The sequence below is a fragment of the Tupaia chinensis genome, unplaced genomic scaffold (assembly GCF_000334495.1).
Source record: "Tupaia chinensis unplaced genomic scaffold, TupChi_1.0 Scaffold000437_1, whole genome shotgun sequence".
NCBI classification, from domain to species: Eukaryota; Metazoa; Chordata; class Mammalia; order Scandentia; family Tupaiidae; genus Tupaia; species Tupaia belangeri.
Window position 1 is genome coordinate 804300 of NW_006159942.1, and position 12807 is coordinate 817106.

The window sequence follows — 12807 nt, forward strand, 5'->3', positions numbered from 1 at the left end:
ATCATGAATTGAACAAATTTTTAAGAATGCCATACCAAGATGTTCATCCTTCCACACACAAAAAATTATGAAAGGACACACTATGAAGTACTTTCAGAAACAAAAAATTTTAAAAAGAGAATGTAAACAAACAAAAAACCACAAAGTACCACAACAAATAATGATTTTATTTTTTATTATCATTATTAAATAACAAGTTAAACTGAAATTAAGTACCCAGTTCCCATATTATCCTCCTGCCTTAGGACATTCTGGTCTGCTGTGTAACAGAGTCTATTTACTTAAAAAGGTTGACACTATCAATGGTCCTCTCAGAGAGCAAAGAATGGTGGTAACATTAAAAAAAATTAAAAACCTGTCAATCTGCGACCAGATAGTGGTTAAGACGCTGGACTCCCACATCGCAGACTGCGGTTGAGTTCCGCATCTGGCGGCTTGAAACTCATGACAGGGAGGTGTGTGTGCGTGCCCAAAATCCCAGGAGGAGAATGGATGTGAAGGGATTGTAGTGTGGCCATCCCTACTGAGGAGGTGATCTATCACTTGCCCTCTCATTGTCTCTCTCTCTCCAGTGAACACACACATACTATGGCAAAAACCTTAAAAAAAACCCAAAAAACAAAAAAACAAAAAAACTATCATTCTCCTTAATTGTAATTTTGACTACATTCCTCAAACAAATTCTCAGCCAGTTAAAGCTTAAATCATGTATTCATCTCAAGAAGTTTAACAAAGAATTTGCCACTTTTTATCATCTCGAAATTCCAGATTACAAACGTGTTAATAATCTTAGAAACCTCTTGGTTCTCTATTAGTGTAAAACTTCTTTGTTGAAAATCTGGCCCTAAAATCTTAAATACCAATTAGAACCTGGTCAATTTTCTTATTTTTGAGATGCTTAAGACACGTCATACATCTGATCACAGAGGATTTTGTCAGGCTAGCACTGGAGCTGCTTTCCACATGGGGTAAACAACATACCCAATACACACAGCCAAGTTGGAACAAAATCCTGGCCTTGGGATTCTGAGGGCTCAGGGCTCTGAGTCTATCATCTGAAAGTGGCCTGAGCTGTTTAAAGTATGATACGTGCTTTCCCAGCAAGTTACTTACTTCAGCACTATCCTGAATAGAAGAGCTGTTGTTATAATGCTAAAATTTGAGAAGATAACAGCCATGGCCTAGAAAGAAAGAAAAGATAGAGTTACAATCCAAGCAAAGTACTGACCTCAGAAATCTCCCAACTTAGTGGTTCACCTGATAGAAAAGCAGCTTTTTGGTCAAATACCAGAGGGTTCATTAGGGCAGTTATTTCACTAGAGGATTAAATGCTATTTTTATTACTTGTTAAATTTCTATAACTATGATTAAATTAATTATTATCCAGGTTTTGAAAATACATATTTAACATTCAACAAATGCCCATGTAAATATTTTTTTATGTGCAGAGTTGGAAATACTTACGAATCCTAAAAATTTAGGTCTAGAAAAAAGTTCCCACATGTATGAAGCATACTTTTCAAAACTCTCAAGGTGCTTCAAAGATTTAAAAAAAATTTTTTTTAACCACTTATGACATTTTATTAGCATATGACAATTTACAAGGTCCCTGTTTCATTATACAGCACACTGAGTAAGAATTGTTTAGCCATCTACATTCATACTTATTGGGTAGTATTTTTTTCTCAAACTGTAATTCCTACTGATTTTAACTGTGACAAAGAGAACAGTAACAATTAAAGTAGACTGCAATTAGAAAAACATACCTTGCTTTTAAAATTCCTAGAACATTGAAAGGTATACACAACACCTATAATACCTAAGAGCTAGAATTATTATTAAATTTTAATAATTATTTATTTAATTTTATTTATTCACTCATTTATTTTAATTTGACCAGAGGGAGACACAGAGGAGGAAAGAGATAGAGGGAAAATGAGAAAGGAAGCCACCAAGTTCAGGACTCCAGCCATGGTCGGCCATGTGGGAGTGTCCAGCACCTTAACCACCACGCCACCTTCTGGTCCCGAGCTAGAATTATTTTTTATTTAACTTTATTTACTTACTATTTTTTTATTTGACCAGAGAAGGACAGAGAGAGAGTGAGAGAGAGGGAAAGTGAGAAAGCAAGTCGTCAGGTCCAGGACTTGAACTGCAGTTCACCACGTGGGAGTCCACACTACCTGCCGGCCCCGCTTTACAGACTTTTAGTGGTGTTTTGGTGGGTGCACGGAGGGCAGGTACTGTTAGGCCCACTTACATGGTAAAGAAATTGGCAGACAGATTTTTAAGCATTTTTATGGCTCTTATTAGATAATACAAATACCAGTGGATAATATTAATAATTTTTAAACTCTAACCTATGATTTAGTTTACCTGCTACCATCCTTGCTATCACTTTAAGTAGGTTAACTTCTAAAGTCTTATAAAGTCATACTTCTAAACAGTCTTACATAGCCACTATTAACAGCAAACATGGCCAATATGCAACTAAATTAAAAAAATAAGAGTAAATCCAATGAAAACAAGTAACAAGTAAATCTAATAAAAACTAGTAACAATTCTAACAACATTGTTGCTTTTCTATTAAATTTTTATGGGAACTACTATTTTAAGGTTTTCTCAGTGTACTTCTCTGTAGAAAAGTGCTTATGAGCCCTCAGTCATGAGGAGAGGAAGGGGAGGTGAGGAAAGTAGCTGGGAGAGTGGAGAAATGGTGGCACGGATCAAGCATACCGAGGCAATACAAATATACCTATCTAAGCAGCCAGTTATCTTGATGAATACTATAAACTATTTCATGCAGCAATACAGAATAAATAGAACCTTAGAGCTCTTTGCCCTATCCGCCCCATCAGACGCAGGCACAGCAATACAGTTTGCCATGTGATTCGTTTTGTAATATCCATGGTTGTACACAATCAGGAAGGAAGAACAAGGCAATATGCTGGCAGAAGAATAAGGTGCAATCTCGCATTGGTAATGGGGACAGAGGAAAGGGACTTAAATTTAGAGCTAATCTGTTGGATTGAAAAAATGCAATAATAAATATTTATTGACTGACTTTGACTAATTATTGGGTACAAGAATTTGCAGATCTGGGAACCAGCAGTTGGCGTAATGGCTATGTCGCTGGACTCCCACGTAGTCGACCATGGTTCGCGTCCCCGACCCGGTGGCTTAAAACTCACGCCGGGTGCGTGTGTGTGCGTGCCCAAGATCCTGAGAGGAGAATGGAGGAGAAGGGATTGCGGCGTGACCATCCCCTCTGGGGGGTGATTTCTCGCTTTCTGTCTCTATGTCTCTCTCTGTCTATAGCGAAAACCTCTCCAAAACAAAAAAAAGAAGAAAAAAAAAAGAATTTGCAGATCTGAAAAGTGAAGGGAAACAAAACTTAGTGAAAGGACACAGTCTAGTTGGACTGAGCACTTTATCAATAATAAGATCATAGATTGAAAGGAACTTCATGGGATCAATTGGCCTAAGACCATGCCTAGCAAAAGAAGAAAATCATTATAAATAGCACACATGTAAACTACATTAAAATAGGTGTTAAGAAAGAGAGGTACACTGTATAACTTCTAGGTTAATCATAGAAGTCTCTTGAGAAGTCCTAAATGTTGCAATTACTATTAGACAGTAGTGGCTATAAAATGGCTTAGAAAACAGGGAGACTGAAATGATATGTTTTAAGAGGGATGGCTTCAGATTCCTTGACCAGGGAGCAACTCTCCCATAGCATTCAATACTGTTTAATACAGTAATAGTCAACAATGAGAGTCTGGCAAGCAGATTCTCTGACAATTCTGTATTCAGATGATTTGGGGAAAATTTCTGAAAGGCCAGGAATGATAACAAGAAACTAACTATGCTAAGAAAAATGATTTTAAAAGTTCTGGGATTCATTTCTCTGTATTTTTTCAATGATATGTTCTGGCTCGTCATTTACTTACAGGCTGAAGATAGGATAGGACATAGAAGACAATCAAGTTATCCAGGAAATAAAGAAAGGCAGGAATGGACCACTTCATGAAATTAGAAAATTCCTTCCAGGAAGCACATCTCAAGGTTCCACTTTGATGATCTTTTAAAGAAAAAAATACAGCAATAAATGAACTTGATGAGAATGCCCATATTTTTAAAGAAATTACATAGCATTTGATTATTGATACAATTCTTTACGAGGGCTTTATAAACTTGCCTCTATAAGTGTCTATTTACCTAAAGAAATCAAAGATAACATGGAATTGTGTTACTGTTTCTCTTTAAACCATCACTGTATCACATTGGTGACAATCAGCAATACTGTAAGATACTGAAATAATTCTTGTTAACTTGAGCTAGAAGTGTTGCAGAAAACCAGATGCAGAGAAATGGAAAGCAGCATTCAGAGAGATTAGGAGAACTGTTTATTACACCAGTGGGCACAGAGGAGTTAACACTCAACATCTCCAGCCCGACTGCTGCTGCTGGGATGGACACAGTCTTTTCTGGGGAAACTGGGGAAGGGAAGGTCTGGGGGTGGGGACTGGGCTAAGATGCAGCGTCAAAGGGAGGAATCAGAGAAGTGGAAAGATTAATCCATTCAAGATACTAATCCATTCTAGGTTTCCAGGTTATTTTGTAGCTCAGGGAGGGGCAGTAAATTTGCTGGAGGGCAGAAACCTTAGACATCTATCAACCCTGAGTTATTGATGGATTCAGGGTCTCCACATATCAGGAGGAGTGGAGTTTAAAGACAATAGGAGTGTTAATCACTCTGTTTACTCTTAGGCAAAGGAGAAGAGGCAAGCTTCTAGTCATAGGAATTTAACAGTTTATATTGGAGGTGCTCCTTCAAGATGGAGTCATGCCTGCTTCAGAATTATCACTGAAGGCAACTCAGGACACACGTGTGGCTTCTCTTACTAGACTGCAAGCATAAGGCAAGAGGGAGATCAACATATTAGAGTAGTCAGAAAAAAATGATCAAACTTTCATGTTGGGATTTTTGCACACTAAGGACAGATTTGGAAAAGGAGATACACAGTGGAAATTTATGTAACTAGACAAAATAACTTTTAGCTATTATCATCTCATCTCCAGATTTTCAAAAACTTAGGTAGGTACTATAAAAGAGGGAATGTAAATTGAAAAGATAGAAAACAAGGCAGTTAAAACTGAAGCCTGCCAATAATGCATGAGTTTCATTAGAAGAAGAAATGTATTCCACTAACTAAAAACTCTGGGCAGACACAAAACCTTGAATATAAAAAGACATCTTTGAGGCCCGCAATTCAATAATCTAAATTCTGCATTTACTTCATGTGGTAAGGCAAATCAAAGTGGTTAAGAGAGCTAAAGTTCAATAATGAGGAAGCTGGGACCAGCAGTTAGCGTAATGGCTAGTCCTGGACTCCCATGTACTTGACTGTGGTTTGAATCTCGGACCCAGTGGCTTAAATTCACACCGGGTGCGTGTGCATGCATGCCCAGGATCCTGAGGAAAATGGAGGAGAAAGGACTGTGGTGTGGCCATCTCTCCTGGGGGGGTGATTTCTCGCTTTCTGTCTCTGACTTTCTGGAGAGCACGCATGCCCTATAGCAAAAACCTCTTCAAAAAATAAAATAAAATAAAATAAAATAAATTTAAAAAAGAAAATAATGGAGAAGCTATGTGGTAAATTAATAAATTAATATACATTAAGAGTCTAGGAACCAGTGGATGGCATAATGGCTGACCACAGTTTGTGTCCTGGACCCAGCGACCTAAAACTCCTGCCAGGCACGTGTGTGTGTGCGCGTGCCCAAGATCCCAAGAGGAGAATGGAGGAGAAGGGACTGTGGTGTGGCCATCCTCCTGGGGGGTGATTTCTTACTTCCGTCTCTCTGGCAAATACGAGGGCCCTATAGCAAAAATCTCTCTCAAAAACAAGTCTATACATTTTGCAAAAGGCTAGACAGTTTACATTTGATAATTTGGAAACCTAGAACTCATAATCAAAATAACTGATCCCCCAAACTTAGTCTCTTTGCACACTATGCTGCCTTCTCTGTAGGAAATGGGTAACGCTTTCCCAGTATGTTACAGATGAAGTCAAGACAGCACAGTGACTTAGAAAATCCAAAGTCTGAAAAAAAAACCTTACACGCTGCATGAAATGAGCATAGGACAGGTCGTGAGGTAGGGTCACAGACAGGACACTAGGAGATATGGAGTGGTGGTCATGGTCTGCCGTTTCCTACCCAGCTTGGTATGATACTTCCTCTTTGGGCCTATTTCTTCATCTATAAAACACACTTAATGCTTTTGTCTTAGCTTACTCATTTATACAATTAATGGACTAAATGATATAAAATGTTCTGTCCAATTCTCACATTTTTTGAGTCAATGAGCTTAGCAAGTATATAGTATCATTTCTCAAGACTCACCTTTCTTTATAACACAGAATGACACAAGCACACAGAAAACTAGCTTCACCAGTTCTGAGCACACATTCACAGTAGTAGGAAGATAGTCATACTTGTTCTCTGAAATGTAACAGAAGTGTTTAACTATACATTTTATTTTACATACATTTAGCAATTTATCGTTTTTAAACTTAGAAGCCGGAATATTCCTTCTAGTTGGCTCTGCTCTTCTGAATTAATTCACCTCATGCTATCCCTACCCCATTCAGCTTTTTATTATCCCGAAATCTGATAACGTGCCTCTCATGTTTTCATCTAAGTGGTTAATAAACATGTTGAGAAGGTTCGGGTCATGCACCAAAAAAGTTCTGTGCCACGGTATTAGAGACTGCTTTCTAAAATGACCATTAATCAACACTGTGGGTCTAACCTATGGAAGTTATGAAATTACTCGTTGAATTACTACCCAGTTCATGGTTCTTCTTGCGAGATATCTGCCAGTGTACACTCTGTCTATGACATTTCCTTAACTCAGATATCCAATTTGTTTCATGTCAGAGTATACACAGAAAGCATTACTATCTGTTCAGTATGCTGAAATAAATGGTACAGTGGGGTAAGAGAAGGAAGATACCGGAGGAAAGAGACAATTGGCCCAGGGCTGAGCAGAAATACTCTGACACATCCAAGCTCTCTGATAATTTGGAAAACTCATCGTAATTCACAAGTCAATAGAATTAAGAAATGAGGTTTGGTTAGCATGCCTTGTTCTTAACTGTTATCTTTGTCTTTTCTAAATGCTTATAAATTTATTTATTTATTATATTTTATTTTAATTTATTCTATACATTCAATCACTATATATCATTTAGCTTGTAAAGTGAATTTTCCATTATGAATATACTTCACACCAGTCTAGTCGGAGATACTATACATGTTATCATTAACAGTTAATAATCCATTTCCATGCCCCATAAATGTCTATTTTTCTCCTTAATGTCTTTCCTCAGACTCTCGTCCTCCTTCCACTCTCTTCCCACACTGCATCCAGTATCCACAGTTGTGCTACCAAGGAAAAACATAAATTTTATCAGGTACTATTTTCAGGAATACATTTACCCCTCTTTGAAAACATTTGCTTGTTTTTCCTGGTCATACTAAAAACTAGGGCCAGGGAGTGGAGCAGTGGTAACATGACTGGACCCACAGTCCAGTGAACCCAGGACCTCCTGAGCATGCAGGCTGTGTGCACACAGGCCTGTGATCCAAGCCAACTGAGATTGAAGGTGGACTGCAGAATGACCACCCCGTTGAGACTACTTGTCTGTCTGTCTGTCTGTCTCTCAGGGGAGAAATAAACAAACTTTAAGTGCCCCATCCTGTAGGGATGCATTTGGAGAGAGGCCCTGAGGGTGTGGGGATGTGCTCTGAGCAACCAGCACATGTCCCTTCAGGCTACAGCAGAACCTTGCAGCTTGACCCTCACTGCAGGCAGAGAAAAGGATGGAAATTGCTAGGGGCTTTCAACAGACACATCTGATGGAATTCAGGAAACATCTTGACCCTAATTAGCAAAGTCCAATACCTGCTCTGCCTCTGTAAGATTCCTTAGCCTGCTCTGGGCATGGTAGTGTCCTATCTATGGTGAGATCTTTAGCCTTAAGTTTCTTCCTCACACCTGCAGCTAGACTTCTCTCCATTAGAAAAGATTAACGGGATTTCTCCTTAATGGGATTATCGTCAAGGGATACACCTTGCCTACTATGTCTAAGCCCTTATAGATTTGTTACCTGCTTCTTATTGTCTGTAACACATCAACAGATCTATGGAATGTCATGAAATACACATATGTAATGTCGCTTTGCCCTATAAATAAAGGCGCCCAGTTTGTCTGGGCGGCATAAGCTGCTTGGGCTACCTAGGCTCAGGCTGCCTGTGTCCACTGCTACTCTGTCTCTCTGACTCTCTCCTTCTGTTTCCTCTTAGATTGAGCCAAGTCTGGGCGGACGCCAACACTACTCCTCTGTCCCATCACAAAAAACTGGCCAAATATAAAAGAGAAAGCCAATGAACGTACTCTCTCCTGAAACCATGTTTTCCTCTTTTCTGTGACTTTCCTTGACTTTCTCACCCTAGCCAGAATCGATTTTTGTATTCATTTTTATTCTTGTAGCATTACCTATAAACTTCTACAACAGTACTTATCACACTGTATTACAGTATGTGTGTGTGTGTGTGTCTGTCTTACATACATACACACCCTTACGAGAAGAGGACCTTGTTAGCCACCTTCATATATCTGCAAATGTCTCACAATTAGAAAGCACTTAATAAATATTCTCCTGAATTTACATATCTGCCCAGTCAACTTTCCCCATCCTTCTGACTTCTTATTGTCTGTAACACATCAACAGATCTATGGAATGTCATGAAATACACATATGTAATGTCGCTTTGCCCTATAAATAAAGGCGCCCAGTTTGTCTGGGCGGCATAAGCTGCTTGGGCTACCTAGGCTCAGGCTGCCTGTGTCCACTGCTACTCTGTCTCTCTGACTCTCTCCTTCTGTTTCCTCTTAGATTGAGCCAAGTCTGGGCGGACGCCAACACTACTCCTCTGTCCCATCACAAAAAACTGGCCAAATATAAAAGAGAAAGCCAATGAACGTACTCTCTCCTGAAACCATGTTTTCCTCTTTTCTGTGACTTTCCTTGACTTTCTCACCCTAGCCAGAATCGATTTTTGTATTCATTTTTATTCTTGTAGCATTACCTATAAACTTCTACAACAGTACTTATCACACTGTATTACAGTATGTGTGTGTGTGTGTGTCTGTCTTACATACATACACACCCTTACGAGAAGAGGACCTTGTTAGCCACCTTCATATATCTGCAAATGTCTCACAATTAGAAAGCACTTAATAAATATTCTCCTGAATTTACATATCTGCCCAGTCAACTTTCCCCATCCTTCTGAGTCTAGTTAAAACATCACCTCCTTTTTCTGAGCTCAAGGCTTAGACCTGAATAACACTGTGTTATCCTCTAATACTGTGCGATAATTTCTATCTTAATACACATGAGTGAACACATATACCTAAAATGAGGGGCTTTGGAATGACAACTTTCAAATCTCTGTCACTGTTCTCTAACTAGCTCTTGCTTTTCATGTTTTTTCTTGTATTCCTCTTATGGTTGGTCTCAAACCATGCAACAGCATGACATGTGATCTTCGTCCACTCCTATCATGTCCAAACTTACATAGCTTATTGACATTGCATCCATCATGATAGGTCTCCTTCAGGTCCAGAGAAAAGAGGCCATGGCCCTGCTATTCACCCCTTCTGCCCGTTAAAACATTCCCTTCTCCTCAGATGCTGAGCACCAGTAAGTACTTTCCTTTGGTTAGTATGTTTCTTCTCATGCTCCACTTACTGGCCATGAACACACTCAAAACTTCCCTATCTGAAAAGCAAAATACTACCCTCTGACATTTTTTCTCTTTCTAAGATGGTATCAACATCCATTATCTTCACTTCATCCACTTTCCATTCAGGTCTTATCCCTAAGCAATCTGTTTTCTAATTCTACCACTATATTAAAAACTGTGCTCTGAAATTACTAAACACTTTCTAATTACTAACTCCAAAGAGCTCGATTTAATCCTTATTTTATCAAGATATTGCAGTTCCTACTCAGATACAAAACTCTTTCCTTCTTTCCTATGAGTTATGTACATGTAATTCTCTTATCTAATAATGTATTCTTAATGTTCTTCTGAGTATCAGCATGCCACTTAGAAGCTGGCATTCCTCGTAGTTCATTCCTTACTTTTCTCATTCTGCATGAGCCCTATGCTTCTAGGATTTTAAATATCAATTTAATAATTTAATATTAATGTCTATAAGTCTATATTCTAGACTATTTATTATCTCCTGAATATATCCATATGAGCAATTACCCCCTATTTATTCATGTAGCTAGCATTTCCTTCACATGCAGAATGTGCCAGACACTATAGGAAACTGCAGTGGATGAGGACACAGCTCTTGGCCTTGTGGAACACACAGAGCTAAACCTGTAATCTCTCCAAGCTCTGTTCAACCTGCTCTTCCTCCTAAGAGTCCGCATCTCAGCTGAGAAAATGATCAGTCTACTCAATACTTAAACCAGAAACCTTTGAGCTATCCAGTAATTTTATCTATTATTAATCTCCATATTCATTTTCCAGAGCTTGTCTTGTCTATGTTCTGAATATTTCTTGAGTCTATCCTCTCTACTTGTACTTCTAAAGACCTAAGTTAGTCTTCACTGTGTCTTGAATTTGCGACAATTCTCTAACTGGCTGCCCTGCTTCTAGTCTTTTCTCCTAGTGTCCAGCCTTCATAATGGTTTCTCATTTTATCTTCCTTTAAGTATTCCTCATCCCCCAAATTCTAGGGTCTCAAGATTAAAGCCCCTGGTCCTTAGGATGGCATATGAAATCCTTAACAATTTGATCATTACTTCCCATTCTGGACAAACATTCCTTTTTCCTCTCTTTCAATTCCTTAAATTTTTTGCTCAGTAATTCTAAATTACACAGTCTCATAACCAACCTGTTTTGTGATGCCTCTGTTCCTTTCTATAGGCTACTGCTTCTATTTTGAATATCCTTACCAATACTGTCTTCTTATGGGTCAACTGTCACCTCATCAGAGAAGTGTGCTGCAGCATACTCTCCTGAACAGAATATCTTTGTCTCTTTTAGACTGTCTCTGCATCTTTGGCAAATTCCTACTTCTGCATTTATTATAAAGCATTTTCACAACATGTGTACATGTAAGTCTCTCCTAACAAACTGAGTTTCTGAGGACAAGGTCTATGCCTTACTCATTTTGAATTCTGCTTCTAATACTAAGCCTGGTGCCTAAAAAAAATCTATGTTAACTGAAGTAGAGACTTACATACACAACTGACCACTAAGTAGATTCCTAAAAGTCATGATGTCATCATTTTGTGCGTCCTCAATAATTAGTGAGTAGTACTCATTAATTTTTATGGACTTAATTAAAAGTGTCTGCTGATATCCTTAAAAAAAATGATTGAGTATGTACTTACCAAAGTTTATAATCTACATTACCCCACTGATACAATAATAAGGTAGTACTAAATGCCAAGTGATCAAACAAATATATCCTCCTGCCTATTTCAAAATAAACTGTAATTATATGTCTTGCTTTCAGTTAGGAAACATCTGTTATTTGAAGCAATGGTCAGAATTTAGAATCTATTCTGCATCAAAGGGTTTGATTCTGTACTTGACTGTATCAAATTTCATCCTGGATCAAGTTTTTTCTTGCTGAGAAATGAAACATGAAAGCATCAAATTTAAACATACTTTATCATTCACATGAGGCATAGTACTTGATAAGGTATTCTCATTCCATTTTATACACCAAGAAACCAAAGATGGGAGAAATACTCTGGGATTAGACTGAAGTGCTCTACACATATTCCAAGTCTTAACTTACCTTCATTGGCAGAATATTTTACCAGTAAGATACGACTTGAGCTTAAAGCAACGAATAGGGCACCTAGCAGGAACGTATACATTGTTGAGAAGGAGCATAACACAGGCCGAATATACCACTTCTTTTCCATTCCAGTCCTTTTTTTTTAAATTGCCTTAAAGAGAAGGATATTTTATGAGCAACTACTGTCAGATCTAAAGACTAAACACATGCAAATGCAATGACTGAAAAACAGAAAAGGAATTTTTTAATGACTACATCAGAACCATGAAAGTTGAGCAGGACTGGAGAAATTATGAGGAAAAAACATGAAAAAATAAAAATTTGATAGGAGGGGGTACTCTATAAACAGAAATGGTTAGGATGAGAAATGCTGACAAAAGCAGCCAGCGAGTGAAAAGTGACACCTTGGGACGACAGGAAAAAAATTCCTGCAGAAAAATAATCTTTTAGCATTCCTTTCACTACCAACACTGCTGTACAAGAAAAGGAAATCGGTATTGTGTTTTTCTCATCAGTAGCAGCTACTAATATGTAGGAGGAAGGAAAAGATCTTGCTGGGAAGATTTCATTACAATAACAACCAAAACGGAAAGCTCTGAAACATTCCTGTTAACTTTTGCTGAATCAGTGTTGGGAATACAAGAAATCTTAGAAACCAATCATTCTAAGGCTCTGTTTTGACAGGGCGAGGACACCAACTCCCAGGCCGGGGAAGTTACTTGTCCAACGCCTCCTGGTGTGCCACGGGGTGGTTCAGAGTCGGCGGAGGACTGAGAAACGCCAGAACTGACAGCCCAACCCGGCGCCGGCCAGCGGGAGACCAATGAGACGCCCCGGCTACCAGGCCAGGTTTCCCTCCACCCTCAGGGCAACCCTTCTCCTCACGCATGCGCAGAACC

The 12807-nt window shown here is 38.7% G+C and overlaps 1 protein-coding gene across 4 annotated transcripts in view; it reads right to left on the minus strand.

The window, feature by feature from the left end:
- SLC35A5 (solute carrier family 35 member A5) overlaps positions 1–12807 on the minus strand; it is a 48345-nt gene that overhangs the window by 34766 nt on the left and 772 nt on the right. For 3 of the 4 annotated variants that reach the window (XR_335534.3, XM_014590385.2, XM_006155121.3), the window contains exons 2-5: positions 11906–12059; positions 6412–6510; positions 3954–4084; positions 1114–1181 (exon numbers count right to left, since the gene is read on the minus strand). Coding sequence is in view for 3 of the 4 variants with exons in the window: in XM_014590385.2 (XP_014445871.1) it covers positions 1114–1181; positions 3954–4084; positions 6412–6510; positions 11906–12035 (428 nt within the window). In the remaining variant the exon portion in view is untranslated. Of the gene's footprint in view, positions 1–1113; positions 1182–3953; positions 4085–6411; positions 6511–11905; positions 12060–12627; positions 12781–12807 lie in introns of those variants that run through there. The other variant, XM_006155122.3, reaches the window with a different exon arrangement.